Here is a 17,711-nt window from a genome sequence, read left to right on the forward strand (position 1 = left end):
CTGCCAGGACTGCAGGGATCTAAGTGTGAGCAGTGGGCTTAATCCAGAGATGAGCAGAGAAAAGGTGCTGAGTGGTCCTAGTCACAGGCCAGGAAAAAGAGGCTAAAGGAAAACAGGAATAAAATTCTTGTTTCAGGGTGGGGAGCACAGAAAAGGGCTAGAAATGGTGATGGGATTATCTGACCTTTGTATACTTGAAGGCTGGACAAGCTTGAAGAACAAGGTTAGGAAGGGATACTATTAAAGATAAAGGAATTACTTACAATGGGGCTTCTTAAACTTTAATGCACAGATGAATCATATGGAGATATTGTTAAAATGCAGATTCTAATTCAGAAAGGCTGGAGTAGAGCACAAGAACCTGCATTTCTAACAAGCTTCTAGGTGAAGCTTTGCAGCTTTGAGTGGCAAGGATTTGCAATATTAAACATGAACACTTAAAGCATTTTTAGCCAAGTGCAGTGGCTCACGCCTATAATGCCAGCACTTTGGGAGGCCGAGGCGGGTGGATCACGAGGTCAAGAGATCGAGATCATCCTGGTCAACATGGTGAAACCCTGTCTCTACTAAAAATACAAAAATTAGCTGGGCATGGTGGCGCATGCCTGTATTCCCAGCTACTCGGGAGGCTGAGGCAGGAGAATTGCTTGAACCCAGGAGGCGGAGGTTGCGGTGAACCGAGATCGTGCCATTGCACTCCAGCCTGGGTAACAAGAGTGAAACTCTGTCTCAAAAAAAAAAAAAAAAAAAAAAACATTTTAAAATGCTGGGCATGATGGCTCACGCCTGTAATCCCAGCACTTTGGGAGGCCGATACAGGTGGATTGCTTGAGCTCAGGAGTTTGAGACCAGCCTGAGCAACATGACAAAACACCATCTCTATGAAAAATACAAAAATTAGCTGGGCGTGGTGATGTGTACCTGTAGTACCAGCTACCTGGAGGTGAGGTGGGATCGCTTGAGTCTGGAAAGTGGAGGTTGCAATGAGCTGAGATTGTACCACTGCACTCCAGCCTGGGCAACAGAGCAAGCAAAAACCACCACCACCAACAACAACAAAACAAACAAAAAGCATTTTTTATAAAATAAATCAGTCAATGAATTTGTGCTTCCCAGTATAGATATCTTCTGTGGGTTTATCAGAGACTTATATATCAAATATCAAAGATAGTTACAAAATTATCCTCCCTTTTACCCTTAGTTAATGGCAATGGAGAGAGAATCCGCAGTGCCCCAGTTCACACCAATAATATATTTGAGAGCATAATCATTGTTACTTGTCTACTTTAATAACGAGATAACTACTTTTGTTATTTATAGCAACACATTTGCCCATTAATGTGTCCAAGAAAACATCCTGTGATGACAGAAATGTTCTATATCTGGATGTTCAATATGATAGCCACTAACCACTTGTGGCTACTGAGCACTTGAAACATGGCTAGTATACCTAAGGAATAAACAGCCACATACAGCTAGTGGTTACCATGATCATCAATATCTGCTAGCATCACCCAAAGACAACCAGATGCAATTTGCTTCCAGATTGAAGTAGTCTTCCTACCAAGGCTCTAGATTTAGCAACCAATTTACAAAACAGACTCCAGATGTTCCCAGACCCTGCTCTAAAAATTGATGGTATAAGGGAACTTATGTACCTGAGGCCCACAAAAGGCAGCTGGTAACAGCCAAGGAATTTAATTCTTTATCTAAAAGCAGGATTCTCCTGTTAAATCATTTTCCAAAGTAGGAATGACTTGAAAGTCTATCCCACCAAATATCCCACCATTGAGAAATTATGTGTAACACACACACAGACACACACACACACCCATGCACACCCATGCACACAGAATTTTGAAGGAGAGGATGATATGGGTTTGAGCTCGAGCCATGTCTTTACTACTGTGTAACCTCTGGGACCTCTCTGATCTTGTTTACAAGTCACTTTGTAAATTGGAGTTAATCATAATACCTACTGGCCAAGGGTGTTAGGAAGGTTAGTTCCTGAAGGGCAATGTACATTTTAAATGTAATCCTGTTGTAATCCTATACAATGGTTAATTAGTAGTCATTAAAAGAGAAGGCAATGCCATACTTAAAGCAAAATCCAAGGAACCAACTTAGAATCTTTTGTTATACAAAATTTGTATTGCATGTGGCCTTGGATTCTTTTATGATGGGTATTTCAATCCTTCACATTTGTTGTAGTGGGATATAACCTTTAAAGAATGAGTATTCTAAAGCCATTTGGGAGAATAATGGTAAGTGCTTTATTTAGCAGTGTAGGGTCTGGTAAGCATCCTCCCTGCTAAGATTATACAGAAAATAAAGGAAATTGCAGACTGCTCATTTCCCTTGTACTCATCCTAATCTTGTGGAAACTTCCTGTAAAAGGCAGTTATAGCATTAAAAGTAAACTGATTTCACACTCACCGGATACTACCAAGCCAACAATTGCAGTCCTTAGGGATAAAAGGAAAATAGCATACTTATCCTTTATACTTTGTATTAGTTTGGAAGAACATGGAAATCCTAGTGATGGAGCAGCAGACTCATGCCAGAGGCAAGGAAACTATTTAGAAACATGGTTACCACTTAGTAATTCCACTGAGAGGCAGGGCTCATTAGCCATGAGACTGGTTAAACTAAAAAAAACACAAAACATTTATTAAACAAAGTACACCATGAAAGTAGGAAGTTCCCATTGATCTATGCACACATTAACTACAGTTTTAAAACACAAAGTTTTAATTACATCTGCTAAGGAGTAATGTTAAGGGTAACTTTAGAAATGGAAATGTGCACTTGTATTTAATGTACTTTTAGAACCTCACATGTTGGCCTGGCTGTCTTTTGGCTTCTCAAGAATACAAATATCTGCTGAGAGCTTATAGTACAAGGCACAGTGTATGTCAAATGCTAAACTGCAGTAGTATTAAATCCCAAAGGGAAGCCAGAGGGGATGCCTGAGTTCTACTCCAGTGTGAGTCAATACAGCTTCCTTTTTATACATAGTCAAGGCCTTGGCATAGTATTTCACCTAAAAAGCATCTATTACTTAAAACCACTGCTAAAAAGGATGCCAAAAATACGGGCAGCCTCTACCTTCCAGTCACTAAAATTTAACTGGGAAAACAAATATAAACTCATAAAAAAATGAATCAACAAAAAAAAAATAGTAATTAGCAACACAAGTGTAAACAGCAAAGGGAAAAATAAAAGAATCTGAGAAGACCAAGTCTGAATTCACAAGAAAAATGATTACTATGGCCTGAGCAATGTGAAGAAAAGAAAAGCAACTGATTTGGAGAAAGGCATGTCATCTGCCAGTGTCTCAGTGAGGACAGCCTACATTTTGCTGTCCTTGTGAAGAAACCCTCGTCTGATACCTACAAGGAACTCAGAATCCACTTGTACCTTTCTTAACTTGGATCATATCCTATACTGGTAATTACTTGGCAATTGTGTTCCTGTTCCTCCCTCTTTGGCCCATGGATGCTATTGATAATTAATTACCTCTAACAGGTCATTAAACGGTTGTGGCTAATTCCTAAAGCTGAGCACAATAATACAGATAGTCAGTTGTGATAACCAGCTTTTGTGACTAGCTTCCTTCCCACAGGTCCACCTAGAAAACACAACTGAGCATATGTAAGTATCTCTTTTCTTGCTGAACCCTAATGTGGCCATGGAATTCTTCTTGACTAGTACTAACTGAATGGAGTTGGAACTTAAGACAGAACTGTGATCTGTATTTAGCTTCTCACATAGCTTTTCAAGTTTGGCTAGATCTACCTTTCCTAACTGAACTAGCCCTCTGGGCTTGATCAGTATCTATCTAAGCTTATGATATACCATGGGCTACCCTTTTCTGTGTTGCTGGAACACAGCTTTCAATCAGGGATGTGCTGGGGGACAGGATGACAAAAATGGTTGTCAAGGAAATCAGGAGTAGACAATGAAAGACTAAAAAGGGCCAAGTACCTAGCATACTTACAAACGCATGGTTGGCCCCATTATAGACCTAGTAATTACAATTTTTGAGCTGAGGTCTAGGAATCTGCATTTTAAGTAAGTACTTGCAGTGTATTTTTAAAAAATTATTACAAAACATTTTAAATTATAAAATAGTAAACAGAATGTGTTCATCATTAATCTATTATCAATCTTGTTTCATCTATATCCTTACTCATTCTTCCTATGCCTCACCCCAGTGGATTATTCTGAAGCATAACACTTCATCTCTAAATATTTTAGGGTACATATTTCTGAAAGGTAAGGACTTAAAGAAAATGTAGCCATAAACCAATACTTAAAAAATAATTCCCTGTTCTCGTCAAATCTCCAGTTAATGTTCAAATTTCTCCCATTGTCCCAAATTTAAAAATATTTGTTCAAGTCATGATCCAAATAAGGTCTCACACATTGTCTTTGGTTGCCATGCCTCTTTACCTCCTAAGGTCCAGACACCCAGATAGATCAGTTGAGGCCTCTAGAGTATAGAGCAGCCAGTGATTGACAGTCAGACTAGAAGATCTCTTGGCTGTAAGCAGTAGCATCATTTCTGACTGCTTCAGCATAGGAGACTCTGAGCTCTGCCAAACCAAAGCAGTTAAATAAAAAAAGTTGGTAAGATCTTTAACAACTGGTTGAGAGAAAGGGTACAAAAGTATCCTAGAAATGGCATGGAACCACCAAAGTCTGAATGGTTTGGAGACTATGTCTTGGTTGTGGAGTTGAGAGAAATCTTTAAAGCATTAATTTGGGCTATTGGTCATATCTTGCTCCCTTTATGTAAGTAATGTGTGTGGAAGTAGCCAGCACAGTGCCTGGCTCATGACAACCAAGATGGTTTTCATATCTTCTCCCAAAGACTGTACTGGCAATTTCCTTGATACACTAGAACCTCGAACACAAGCAAATCTTCTAAAGAGAAAGGCCTTTGCAAATGACCAACTTTCCTTGTATTTACTTAATCATAATAACTGTGACAGTTTCATTTATTGGTGGCTTACTGAGGACCAGGTCATGTGTCTAGCAACTGACAGTTATTTGTTGAATGAATGAACAAGAATACTGAATGCTTTACATTTAATCCCCAAAGCACCTGCCACTATTTTGCCATGGAGTTTCTTACTATCTCTAACAAAATAATAGTTAGAGCTAAGACTTATAGAGCTCTTACTGTGAATTCTTAATCTGTTTTAAGTAACTATGTATATTATTATCTCGTTCATCAGCACAACAGCTCTATGAGTTAGGTACTATTATCCCCATTTTATGCAGGCCCGGAGTTTTAGTAACTCGCATAAGAACACAGATTATACCTGATGGGACTTGATTGAAACTTGAGCAGTCTAACTGGTTAACAGTAGTCCTGGAAGGGGAAGAGGCCAGTATCAACATTCTCACGTATAGGTTCTTCACAAGAATAAGTTCAAAAAGGCAGGTTTAGAGCTCATGTCTAGTATAGACCGCCGTTTCTCATCACCAACATTGCCCCTTTCTTTCTCAGAGTAAGGACAATGCCGCTGATGAAGCAGGAAGCAAGTTACATAATCAGACCTCAGAAATCAATGGGATGGTTTTGGGGCACACTGACTGGTTTAGTGCCTTTGTTAATTTGTCGAACATTTATTAAGCACCTGCTACGTGCAAAACACTGTTATCAGTGTGTGCACGCTCATTCTCAGAACAACAATCCTGCGTTTTCTAGAGGGATGGCAGAGTGCTGCCTTGTTGCCAGGTTCTCTCAACTTCATTTCTTCCTCGGGAATTGTTCTCTTCAATGTGGCACCAGCGGCAACCTTCATTCTTAGCTCGCACAAACCTGAGAAGGAAGAGAAAGACCTTGCACGCAGGGCTAGACTTAAATCTGGGAAGATGCATCAGGAACTTGGGAGCGCTTGGGATTCAGTCCCCTAGGCCGGTTCATGTAAAGGCTGGCTTTCTAAGTAGAGAAGAGATAACAGAATTTGCAGAGCCAGGAGCTCTGACTCCTGTGGCTGGGCTGACCTTAGGCTCCAGCCCACAACCCCAGTAGACTTCTGTGCAAAAACCTTTTGAGATGAATGCATACATTGTCCTCTAACGATGCATTCATGACAGCTGTCTATCCAATCGGTCCGCCTCCGTTCGGAGCAGTTCGTGCCATAGAAGCATCTCCTGCGGTATAGTTATGCAACCTCACTCGCAGCGGGAGTTATTTCCTCCGTTCTGGCTGCGCCAGATTCATGTAATACGCCTACCCTGGGCTTCAATGGAAGTCGTTCTCCATTAACAATCACTCCAGCTTTCGGAGATGAATGCCCTGACAGCATACCCCTTGCGCAGTAAGAATCCAGGCAGGGAGGCGAGGTGTTAAAACTAACACACATACATTCTCATATTCTCTCTCTCTCTCTCTCTCTCTCTCTCTCACACACACACACACACACACACACACTGTGCATGCAGCTAGGGAACTGCAGCAATGCAAACAGGGGGACAGCAGGAGGAGCTCTTTTTGCACAGACCCTGCTTCTAACCCCCACTAAAGATGAACTCATGCCAGTTCCATTCTTTGCTCTGCAAGGAACACACACACACACACACACACGCACACGGCAGAAGAGAGTGGTCTCCAGATTTCCCCTCTGAGCACACTGTCTTTCTAGCCTCTTCGTTCAAGCAACCCGGATATTCCAAGCCGAGTAACGGGGAGTAACGCGCCACAACAATGCAACCTCCCAAGCAGCTCCTCTCACAGCTCCCACCCCCGCCCCCTTTCGCGGCGTGCCAAGAGTTTGGAGGGCGCGCACGCACACCGAGCACAGTGCAGGGTGGATATCCCTCCGCCCCCCTCCCCCTCTTTCCCAGCTAAGTGGCTCGACTACGATTTGGGAAATGCAGGGAGGAGGGAACTACTTTCCTGAAACTTGCTATGCTGCACACGACTTCGAGTTGCAGTGATTCGCCCGGAGGCCGCGGCTTTTAGTCCTACCCACACACCCTCACGGCCCGGGCACCCAGCTCGGCAGCCCCACCCCGTGCCCGCTCTGGCCTCCGAGGGAAGCGGGCGGCCGGGAGAAGTCGCGAGGGACTACTTCGCCTCCTTCTCTCGCGGGCGCCCCCGGTTCGGGCAGCGGCGGCGGAAGGAGCGGGCGGCGTGAGCGCTTCCGCCACCCCCCTCGCAGCTCCCCTCTCTCGGGCGTGAGGAGCTGGCCCGCCGAGCTGCTGGTGGGCACCGGCTGGCGGGGGACCTGCGGCCGCTCTTCTCCTCTCCCGCTGCCTCTCGGGATCCTGCCCCCCGACCCCGGGCCCGTCCGCTCTTCTCCGGCCCGGTGGGAGCGATCGGCTCGCCTGCCCCTCGCCTCACACGCTCCCCGCCGTCCCCTCCTCCCCCCTCAGGAGGAGTCCCGGCTGGAGCGTGTCTGGAGGAATCCGCCGCCACGGGGCCCCAGCCCTGCTCTGCCCGCGCCTGAGGATCGACCCAGGCGTCGCCGGGGGTTGAGGGGCAGCCGGCGGCGAGGCGGGAGATGGTGGGGTGGACTCCGGCAGGACCGCGCCGCCGCTGCCCGGAGCCTGGGCTCGGCACCCCCCCGCCGGCCCCCACCAAGTGGAGCTCTGCTTCCTCCTCGCCGCATCCCTGAGGGAAGCGCCGCCTCTGCTCCCGGGTTCTCCGCCTGCCGGCTCCTTCCTGGCCGGACCCCGCTGCGCTCCACCCCAGTGGCCGGAGGAGCCGCTCTCCAGTCAGCCTTTGCAGCCCCCTGTCTTTTTCCCTTTCTACCGGGCCTCCTCGGATCCCTTGTTGGGCGCTGAGGCGGGGGAAGAGGCTGGGGTCGCCACGGCGGAGGTTGCTGCCGCCACCCCCCTGCGGGGGTGGCCGGGGTTCCCGGCTGGGGGGGCACCGTTCTGGGTGAGGCATCCACCATGGTGAGGCCCCTGTGCCGCTGCCCCCGCGCCCCCCCGGCCGCCGCTGCCGCCTGCCCCTCGGTGCTGCTGCTGCTCCCCCGCCTGCTGTTGCTCCTCCATCTCCAGATCGGATCACGGTGAGGGAAAGATGAGCGAGGAGACGGCGACTTCTGACAACGAGTAAGCGCCTCATTGATCTCGATTGCTAATCTCCCTCCCCCAGTCCGCCCTCGGCTCTCCCCCAGAGCCCTCCGAGACTTGGGTGCCGGAAAGCTTGGGACCCTAGAGAGTTCGGTGCATCTTGTTCTGGAGATAACTGATTTCGTTAGCCATTTTTATTGGCAGCACCCCTCCCCACCCTCCCACATTTAGTTGCTTTCTTTTGGGGAAGGGTATTAAGTGTTGGGAGAGGATGGCAATTGTACGTCCATGAGATGCAATAATGTGGATGGATGGAAGTGGAGTAGAAACTATCCCTTTGCCGTTAGACCCGTGTCCTGTCCGTTTTCAGTCACATACCAGTCACCATACCTTCAGTATCCATCCTGCTTCCTTTATAGCTTGTTTCACTTGGAAACTAATGTGTGGGAGCACCTCCTGCAGCAAACTGCTCTTGAATCTTAATTCGATGAGTCAGTGACTCTTAAATACCGTTTAAGCCTTCACCCTCTCCCCCTCCTCCTTTTAAACTTATGACCTATAAGATTCTTGTAAAAAATAGTTAGGGAAATATTTTTAGAATTTAATAGGATTAAGGGCACTTGGATTGTGGACGATGTTGAGCTAGTTTACCTTTATGAATACTGGACGTGTCTTCTGGAACGGAGAAGAATTTTGAATGCTAATTTTTACCTTTCAGCTATGTGAAAACACATCATTTACGTTGATTTAACCGAATTTACATTGCTGAATATGTTGGTGATTTCATCAGCTTCTAGAGCATTCCGGTTTAAGTTTTTGCCTATTTGGGCTTTCTCCTTGCTTTCCAAACGAAATACTTCGTCTTTTAAACGTTTAGCTTTAACCTAACAGCTGCGTGGAGAAATAATGGTTGGCAACACTTTTGTATTGAGAAGGGATTTAATTCCAAGCAGAATATTAGCATCCGTTTTCTTGTAATTAAGTTCAACTTTTGTTTATCTTTGGAGGGCTGGAAAGAGTTAAATGAGTTAGGACTTAGTCCTTCGGATGCATTCCTTTAAATACAGTGTACTACTGAAGTCAGACCTTTTTGAAAGAACTTTATATAAAGTCTAGTGCCGAGTCCTGTTTAACATAAAATAGCTAGAGAAAGGCCAAGCAACGTTTCCTACCCCCTTGCTCCCTCCCCACCCCAAAACGCATGCTTCTGCTTAGCGGGTGTAGAAGGAGGTACTTTGCTGCAGTGTCGGTGCAGTGTAGAAGCAGAAGTGGCAGCCATGTTCTCTCTCTTTTTGTGAATCGCCCTCATTTGCATAGCACACTCCTCATTCATAAAAAAAAAATAATTAAACATCCATCACCTTGGACATCTTGAAAGGATTTCCCAAAAAAAAAAAATCGCAGTTTGTTTGTCTGCGTGTAGATTTTTGAGTTCAGAAGGTAAGAAGAATGTGAAATTTTAGGTCACATTTAAAAAACATACGCACACACAAACAACTACCCCTGTTCTGAGACTGTTGACACAGTTATGTGGGAAATATCAGTTCGGGGAGGTGCTGGGATCACGTGATCGCCTCCATTCATAAAATACCTGGCTGTCCATTCACAGTGCAGTACAGTGTCTCCCTGCCTTCTGCAGATTAGACCTACTTTGAGGGAGATCAAGAAGTCTATCTCAGATAATGGTTCTTTAGGAGAAAAAGTGGTAAAAATGCTGAAAGAAATGACGATAACTTTTACTGGCATCTTTCAAACAAATAGTTTGGATCAAAAATGTTAAGTTTTCTTTTAGAGATGGGAAAAGATTTCTTACCAGCTTAATTTTTTTCTTAAAGTAGTGAATATCTCCTTGTTTCCTTGTTGCAGCTAATAAAACAGATGATGGAATGTGAATTAACACAAGCAAAATATATTTTTTCTAAATGGCTATTTTTAAAATACTTGCCATAAATAAATTGACAAAGCAGGTTTTTTTGTATAGTGGTAGTGCATTCTACTGCTGTTACAATAAATGAGAAAATACTCTGAGTGATTTAATTCCCAAGATACTGATATTTGAAACACCAAATCGCAATCTTCAGTGGGAGGATTGCTTTAAACATTTTTCTTTTTAAAATCCAGATGTACTTAGTATGGGACAGCATGAAAATTATCTCACTCACCCAGACTTTTAAAATCGTTTTTTCACAGAAATGTATCCTGCTTTATTAATTAATGCATCATTCCCCAGGAGCTTTGTAATCCTATTAATTTGGTAGGGCAATACTAATAAGCATAATATTTTGGTTAACTCTTCATAGGATCAAAATCTTGGGGGTTTTACTTTAAAAAACTCTTTTATATTAGAAAATAATGTGCTGTTCTGATAATCAGTTTTACTAGAGCCAGCACTGTTTGCTTGTGCTTTAGATAAACTACAAAGAGTGAACTTATTTGGAATGTAGCTTTTAATATGGTAATTTATTTTTCATCTTTAATAGGTGAACTAATGTTTTGAAATGGCAATTTATTATTTATAATCATATATTATGAAGAAAGAAATGTATCATGGCAGAAGCCATTAAGGCCTTAGTACAGTTTAAAACTGCCGTGTAATATGGTTTTTATTTAGGCCTTACATTTTTTTTCCTTTTCTTTTCTCTTTTTTTAAAGTCATTGCTCATAGGGATTTAATTACAGTAAGGACTATTCTTAACATTTTTTAGTTTCTTTTTCACCTAAGTTCAACCTTCAAGAAAAGTGAAAATCCTCAGTTTCTTGGGAAACCATTAACCTTTTCTAGATAGCCATTGTGGTAAAATCCTCTAGTACATGCTCTATTATTTGAAAGTAAAGCTCTGTGTAGTGAAATGGATAACTCCTAGGTTGATAGCGAGAATATATTTAATCAAGAATTAGTGGGGGATCTACTATATGTAAGGCTTTGCTTTAGTGACAAACCAAATAAGGAAGAAATAAATTAGACTAGAATAAAGCATTTCTTAGATTGTTTCACATTGACATTTAAAAATCATACATTTCAAAAATAGCAAATAAATGTACTCTAGAGCAAAATACTTTGTGTTGTAAATAGTAGAGGGAATAGCCACACGTATGTTTGTTTTGTAGGTAATTTGTAGAGGTTGTTTAACTTTCCAGTCAAATGTTTGTGATAGATACAACCGGACCATATTTTACATTGAATTAGCCTTCTAAATAGACTTTTAAACATTTAAAGGCATATTACATAATACTAAACAGTCTTTGTCCTTCTATATTTAGTGTGTATAACACTACATGTCCTTTTGTTAATTTGGCCAAAACATTTGGAGAAGTGAAGTAGCTAAAATGTAAGCATTTGTCTTATTAGGCTCACATTAGCCAGAAACACTTGCTGTGTCAGTATTAGGCTTTCTAATAGCAAGTTGGGATTATATTAGATTTTGGAATTAGGTTAGAATTAGACCACTTATGATAAACTTGCTGTGGTGTAATCTGAGTTTGAACTATGTTTCATAAATAGTAAGTAAATTTTTGTGGTAATATTATTTAGTGCCTCATAAAAATTATACCCAGTGGTGAGTTAAGTTTGACGATACATGTCAATAAACATATGTTCACCCCATACATTTTACATATGTATATGTATGTACACACACACATAATTGGAAATTGGAAAACATTCTAGAAACAAATGGAAGCATTGGAAAGCTGTGTAATATTAAGCCACCTAATGTTTATTTATATAGATGTGGTGTATATGTAATATAAAAATTTGCTTATTAGTCAATTGGCCTGTGTAAAAATTAGCTAAATGACTTCCTAGTTGCTTCAACTTAATTTCCCTCTGCTTTCTCACTTAAAAGTTTATGATCATGAATTACATATTTTTAACACATTATACCATGCCTAGAATTCCTCTCCTTACAAAACTTTTGTAAATTCTTCATTTTTCCCCAGAAGACCATCTCTCTTACCCTCATTCAACACTTTCCCTCTGTATTGCCTCAGTACTTCGTACATATGTATATCAGTTTTAAAATCATATACTATTGTGATTGTTTACTTATTTCTATGACTGCTATTATGTAATCCCCCACTTTTGTTTGTATGCCTAGCACAGTCCTTGATGGTAAAGGCTCTACAAATGTAGTTGGATTAATGAAGCTATATTACCTCATTTTTTTGTTTTCTCTGAATATATGCATTTGAGATCATTAGCTGTGTTAGAAAAATAGGTTAAAAAAAGTATGGGAGAAGTAAATTATTACCTGTTTAAGAAGGCTTACCCTATTTTTTTTAAGAAAAGACTAAAATTGACCTCATTTTTGACATGTTGTGTTTCTGCAAGTTTGAGAAATAACTTAGATCAGGTTTCAAACTGTCTGTTGTCATGTTTGGATATGCTTGGCCTCTGAGTTACGTGATGTGTCTGAAGACCCATGTTATAGCCACAAGGAAGTGGACATTTGTGTCTTTTCTTTTTTGGCATAGGAAGCTCAAAATTTAGAATATATATCTCCAGCTATTTATCAATTTTAAGTTCTTTAAATTGCTCTCCCTTTCCTCCATGGTTCCACATTAGTGCCAAGGGTGAGGAACTGACTAGGGATAAAGAAGTGAAACTGATCAGGAAAGGGTAAACAGCAGCAGATTCCATGATTTTAAAATGCAGCTGTTGGTGACTGAGAAGTGCCTAAGGGGAAAGTGTAACAATCTAGCCTTTTCTGTGGAGCTGTATAACTTGAACTTGACTAGTCTTACTCAGTTTGGGGAAATGATTGGTAAAGACAAGTCAGCTTTTCTTCTCCATCTTTCAGTAGGAACTGGAATGGCATTAAAAATGCCAGTTTAATAAATGCTTCACTTCATGTAAGACTCGTAGTTTATTTCAGATAATGTACAAAATGATTTCTAAAATGAATAATAATTTATTTGTAATTCTACTGTTAGATAACAGGTGTTAACATTTTGGTATACATGAAAACCTTTCTTATGATGTTGGTGATGAAGCATATTCATTTATTAGATTTTTACTATGTGCCAAGCACTTTTATAAATGCCTTATCCAAACATTATATAGTGTGTATGTGTGTGTACACACACACACACACACACACACACACACATTTATTCTCAATGGAATGCAATTGCACAGTGGATGCAATTGTAGCTTAATATATTGTGAATATTTTCTAATGTCATTAAATATTCTTGAATATAATTTTTAGTGGCTACGTTATGTTCAGTGTATGGTATACATTAGTTTTAATCTGCTGTTGTTGCATATTTTAGTTAGTTTTGAATAGTGTTGCATACCATCCTGGGTTCTGTCTTCATCCAAATCTCTTACTTTTATAGTCTTAGGAATGGAGTTAAAAGAGGTGCAAATACTTGATTTTATTCTTTCTGCCTAATTGTCCTCTAGAAAATAAGTATTTAGTATATGTGAGTGCTTGCACTTTGAAATATCTATACAGTTGTCAGTTTTTTGTTTTTTTTTTTTTTTTTTTTTGCCAATTTTGAAGGTGGAAAATGAAGTCTTATTTTCAAAATGTGGTTTATGGTAAAATAAAATGGATTAAAAACTTCTTAGGTTGTTTTGGGGTAACTAGAATGTTTTTAAATACTATATTATACATATAATTTAAATACTCATGAAAAGCCATTTGTACATTGTTTTACCATCTTCTGTGCAGTATGGTACAGTCTGAAGAACACTGGACTTGAAATTGGGAGATGCATTGTTTTGTAGCTATTTTTAATCAGTAATTCTGGGCTCTGTAGGCCTCAGTTTACTGATTTGTAAATCAAGGAATTTGGACTGAGGATCATTATGGGCCCTTCCTTTGTTGATGGCATATGATTTAGACTTTGTTAATTTTATTATATTGTTATTTTTGACATATTTAAGCAAACAAAAGACCTAGAGTAGAAATGGTAGGATAATGAGGTAAAAGCATGCATTTTGAACAATTAATATTCAAAATTTGGAAGCAGTTCATACGTTCATAATCTTTTAAGACTTTCTCTTATGTTGGGCTTAATAGCCATGTATCTTTGATGATGCAAAATTTTGTACTACTCAATTTTGATTTTTATTTATGTATTTTTTTTTTAAACGGCCAGGTCTTGCCATGTTCGGGTTGGAGCGCAGTACAGTAGTTTGATCATAGCTCACTGCAGACTTGAACTCCTGGACACAAGGGATCTCCTACCTGAGCCTCTTGAGTAGCTAGGACTACAGATGTGCCACCATACCTGGCTAATTTTTAAATTTTTTGTGGTGATGGGATCCTGCCCAGGCTGCCCTCAAATTCCTGGGCCCAGGTGAACCTCTTGTCTTGGCCTCCCAAAGGGCTGGGATTACTGGCATGAGCCACCATGCTCAGGCTTCGTTTTTTTTTTTTTTTTTTAAGGAAAAAAAAGCATGGCCTCCATCTGTGAATGAATAAGTGAACAAAAAGCTACTGGGCTTAAACACCAACTGGAGTAGTTCTACATGGAATATGCTAACAAGATACCAGTCTTTATGCTTTACTTACAGAAGTAAGTAAAGCATAGGTCACTTATACAAATCAGTAATCTAACACTACAGGATAATTATATATTAGTTTATGAAGTTAATTCAGGTAATGAATTTTGTTATTCTTGAATGTTTAGATTTATGATAAGTTTTGTGTCATAGCAGCATCTCAGAATCCAGAACCAAAATTATTACAAATCTGTGAGATTTTGTTTTTGCAATACTAGAATGAAAAACAGTTTATTAATAATGGATCTTATGCCAAGGTGTTATGTTGCTGTAGACAAAGGGTTCTTAAAATTCACAGTGTTAGTGAGATTGAAGGAAAATGAGACATTATTTATTCTTACTAATCTCTAACTGAAATTTGTTAACATTCATATTTGAAGGAAATGTTAACAAGCTATGACAGTATTAGAGATACTTGTGACAGCAAATATATTAGTTTATATGGCTGCTCTAACAAAGTGCTACAAATTGGGCAGCTTAAAACACCACCACCACCACCACCTAATGTATTGTGTCACAATTACCAAAGGTCCAAAATAAAGGAGTTAGCAGGGACATTTTCCCTCTAAAACCAGTAGGGGAATCCTTTCTTGTGTCTTCCCATCTTTTGGTGGTTGTTGGGAGTCTTTCACATTCCTTATGTTGCAGCTGCATAACTGCATGCCTTCATCATCACGGTGTTCTCCCTGTGTGTCTCTGTCTTCATTTGAATGATACCAGTCATTGGATTAGGAGCCCACCTTACTGTAGTATGACCTCATCTTAACTAATAAAGTCATGGGGCTAGGACTTCAACATATATTTTAGGGAGACACAGTTCAGCCCATAACACCAATAGAAACTACAGTTTTTTTTTCTTATAGGACAATTGGTGTTAGCTGTTACAGCTATCTTGTAAAACCATTTATAGTCATCACTAATTTGAAATTATAGTTATTTAACCCATTGCTAGAACGTATATTTTAATGTGTTAATAAAGAACCACATTATTACCATATCAAAATGAAAAATATTTTGATAACTATGTCAATATAATTAATTTCTTTTGTAATACTGTATATGTTGTTTTAGGCCCCTAATACTGTTCTGAGAAAGGGGTGGTAAGCTTTACCAGACTGCCAAAAACATCCATGACACAAAAGGTTAAAATTTCCTGGAGTGGACAGAAGCCCAGAAGCCTAAACCCAAAGACAGAGATATAAAATAGGAAGAGTAAGAAACCTGAGGATAAGATGAATAACTCCAACATATAGCTAACAGTTCCAAAAGAAGAGAATATAGGAGAGGAAATACTACAAAATAGTGGCTGCAGATTCTTAAGAAGTAGCAAATCAAACCCCATTCAGTGAGCTAAAATGAAAACAAAGCCTCATAGTCAAATGGGGTTTATCTTGAGGATGCAAAAATGGATGAATATGAGAAAACCAATGTATTTTGTCACATTTGAAGATTAATGGAGAGAAATGATATGATCTTAATAAATGCCAGAAATGTCATTTAATCTCTGCCCATAATAAAGTAAATGTTCATAAATACAGAAACAAATTATGACAAATTTCTGCTTTCTAGAATTTTAGATTGTTAATTTTTCTGATTTAAAATGAGAGTATGGGATTTACTTTAGGGTTTTAGTCCAAGAGTTCTAGAATTCTAAGTGTTTTTTTTTGTACTTCTGAAATACATATTTAATATATCATTTCTGTTACTCAGATGTAGGGTTGACTGGTGGAAATTTCCTTGTGTCTGAAATTTCTGAGTTACCTTGCAAGGCATTTCTTTCTGTTTTTGAAGAGCAAAGAATAACCTTTAGTAAATTCAAGAGTAATTGGAATTAAATTTCAGTCTAATATCAGTTTAGTAATTTTGTGTCTAAATTTTATCTGTATAACAGAAATTGTAATTTGGATAAAGGACATTATGAACTTGGAATGTGGAATGTAATTCTTTTTCCTGGTAGTATTTAGTGATACCATTGCATGATTAAACATATTTTGCTTGAGCTGTTCATGTGGTTAGAAATTACATTCATAAATACAGTGTTTTTTAATAACTTCCATGTATTAGCATCCTGTAGTAGGATTACCAAAAATTTAGGTAAAATTTAGTGAGTTGTGTCTTTTCTGTTGCCACTTTTTCAAAGTTACTGTAATTTTTACTGCTTCAGAGTGTTTTATTAATCTCAACACAGTCACCAAACTTTTTTTTAAACTGTTATTTATTTATTTATTTATTTATTTATTTTGAGATTGAGTTTTGCTGTTGTCACTCAGGCTGGAGTACAATGGCATGACCTTTGGTCACTGCAGCCTCTGCTTCCTGGGTTCAAGTGATTGTCCTGCCTCAGCCTCCCAAGTAGCTAAGATTACAGGTGCCAGCCACCACACCCAGCTAATTTTTTTATATTTTTAGTAGAGATGGGGTTTCACCATGTTGGCCAGGCCGACCTCGAACTTCTGACCTCAGGTTATCCGCCCACCTTTGCTTCCCAAAGTGCTGGGATTACAGGTGTGAGCCACTGTGCTTGGCCTTAACTGTTTTTATTTTTATACTGTGAGATTAGAATTGGGGAGTTCTCGGGTTTCCCCCTTAATATGTAAAAGCATTATTAAACATGTCAGAATTTTAGTTGCTGGATTATATATATTGACTTTTTACACTTTCAGGATAGATTTGAACAGGGACCATTAGTAACTTTTTCCTAAAGAAATTGAGTTCAAAAAAAAAAATTGAGTTCAGTGGCATTCAAGTGAGTGTTTACTAGGCACTAGACTTTTGCCTTAGCTTTGGAGATAAAAAGATAAGTAAAACTTTAAAGTTGATATCACAGTCCAACAAAAGGAAATAGATAACTTGTGAAATGTGACGGGTGTTCTGCTTATAAAGTTCTTCAAGGCTCAAGGAGGAAGTGATTCTACCTGGGAGCAGATAGCAGGATGGTGACTGTGTGTGAAGGAAGGCTTCAGAAAAGAAGTGGCATTTTAGGAGTCAGCCATGAATGAAAGCATGGAAAGTGGGGAAGGGTATTCCAACCAGGATGAGAGGGGGCAGAAGATAAGCATAGAAAGAAGAAAAAGTTGGAAGAAAGGCAACACCTTTTTGAATACACTTGTTTGGAGGAATTGTGAGGGCATAAGGAAAGTGTTGAGGGACTAGATTGTGA

General features: G+C 39.9%; 1 protein-coding gene across 1 annotated transcript in view; it reads left to right on the plus strand.

Moving 5' to 3' along the window:
- Positions 1 to 7,694: 7,694 nt before the first annotated feature.
- The window catches only part of SPRED1 (sprouty related EVH1 domain containing 1), a 112,006-nt gene continuing 101,989 nt past the window's right edge, over positions 7,695 to 17,711 (plus strand). The window contains exon 1 of the mRNA XM_012465033.3: positions 7,695 to 8,076. Coding sequence (XP_012320456.1) covers positions 8,045 to 8,076 — 32 coding nt within the window. The 5' untranslated portion in view covers positions 7,695 to 8,044. The remainder of the gene's footprint in view (positions 8,077 to 17,711) is intronic.

The sequence above is a fragment of the Aotus nancymaae genome, unplaced genomic scaffold, assembly GCF_030222135.1.
Source record: "Aotus nancymaae isolate 86718 unplaced genomic scaffold, 86718_ANA_hifiasm-v0.15.2.pri h1tg000011l, whole genome shotgun sequence".
Lineage (NCBI taxonomy): Eukaryota > Metazoa > Chordata > Mammalia > Primates > Aotidae > Aotus > Aotus nancymaae.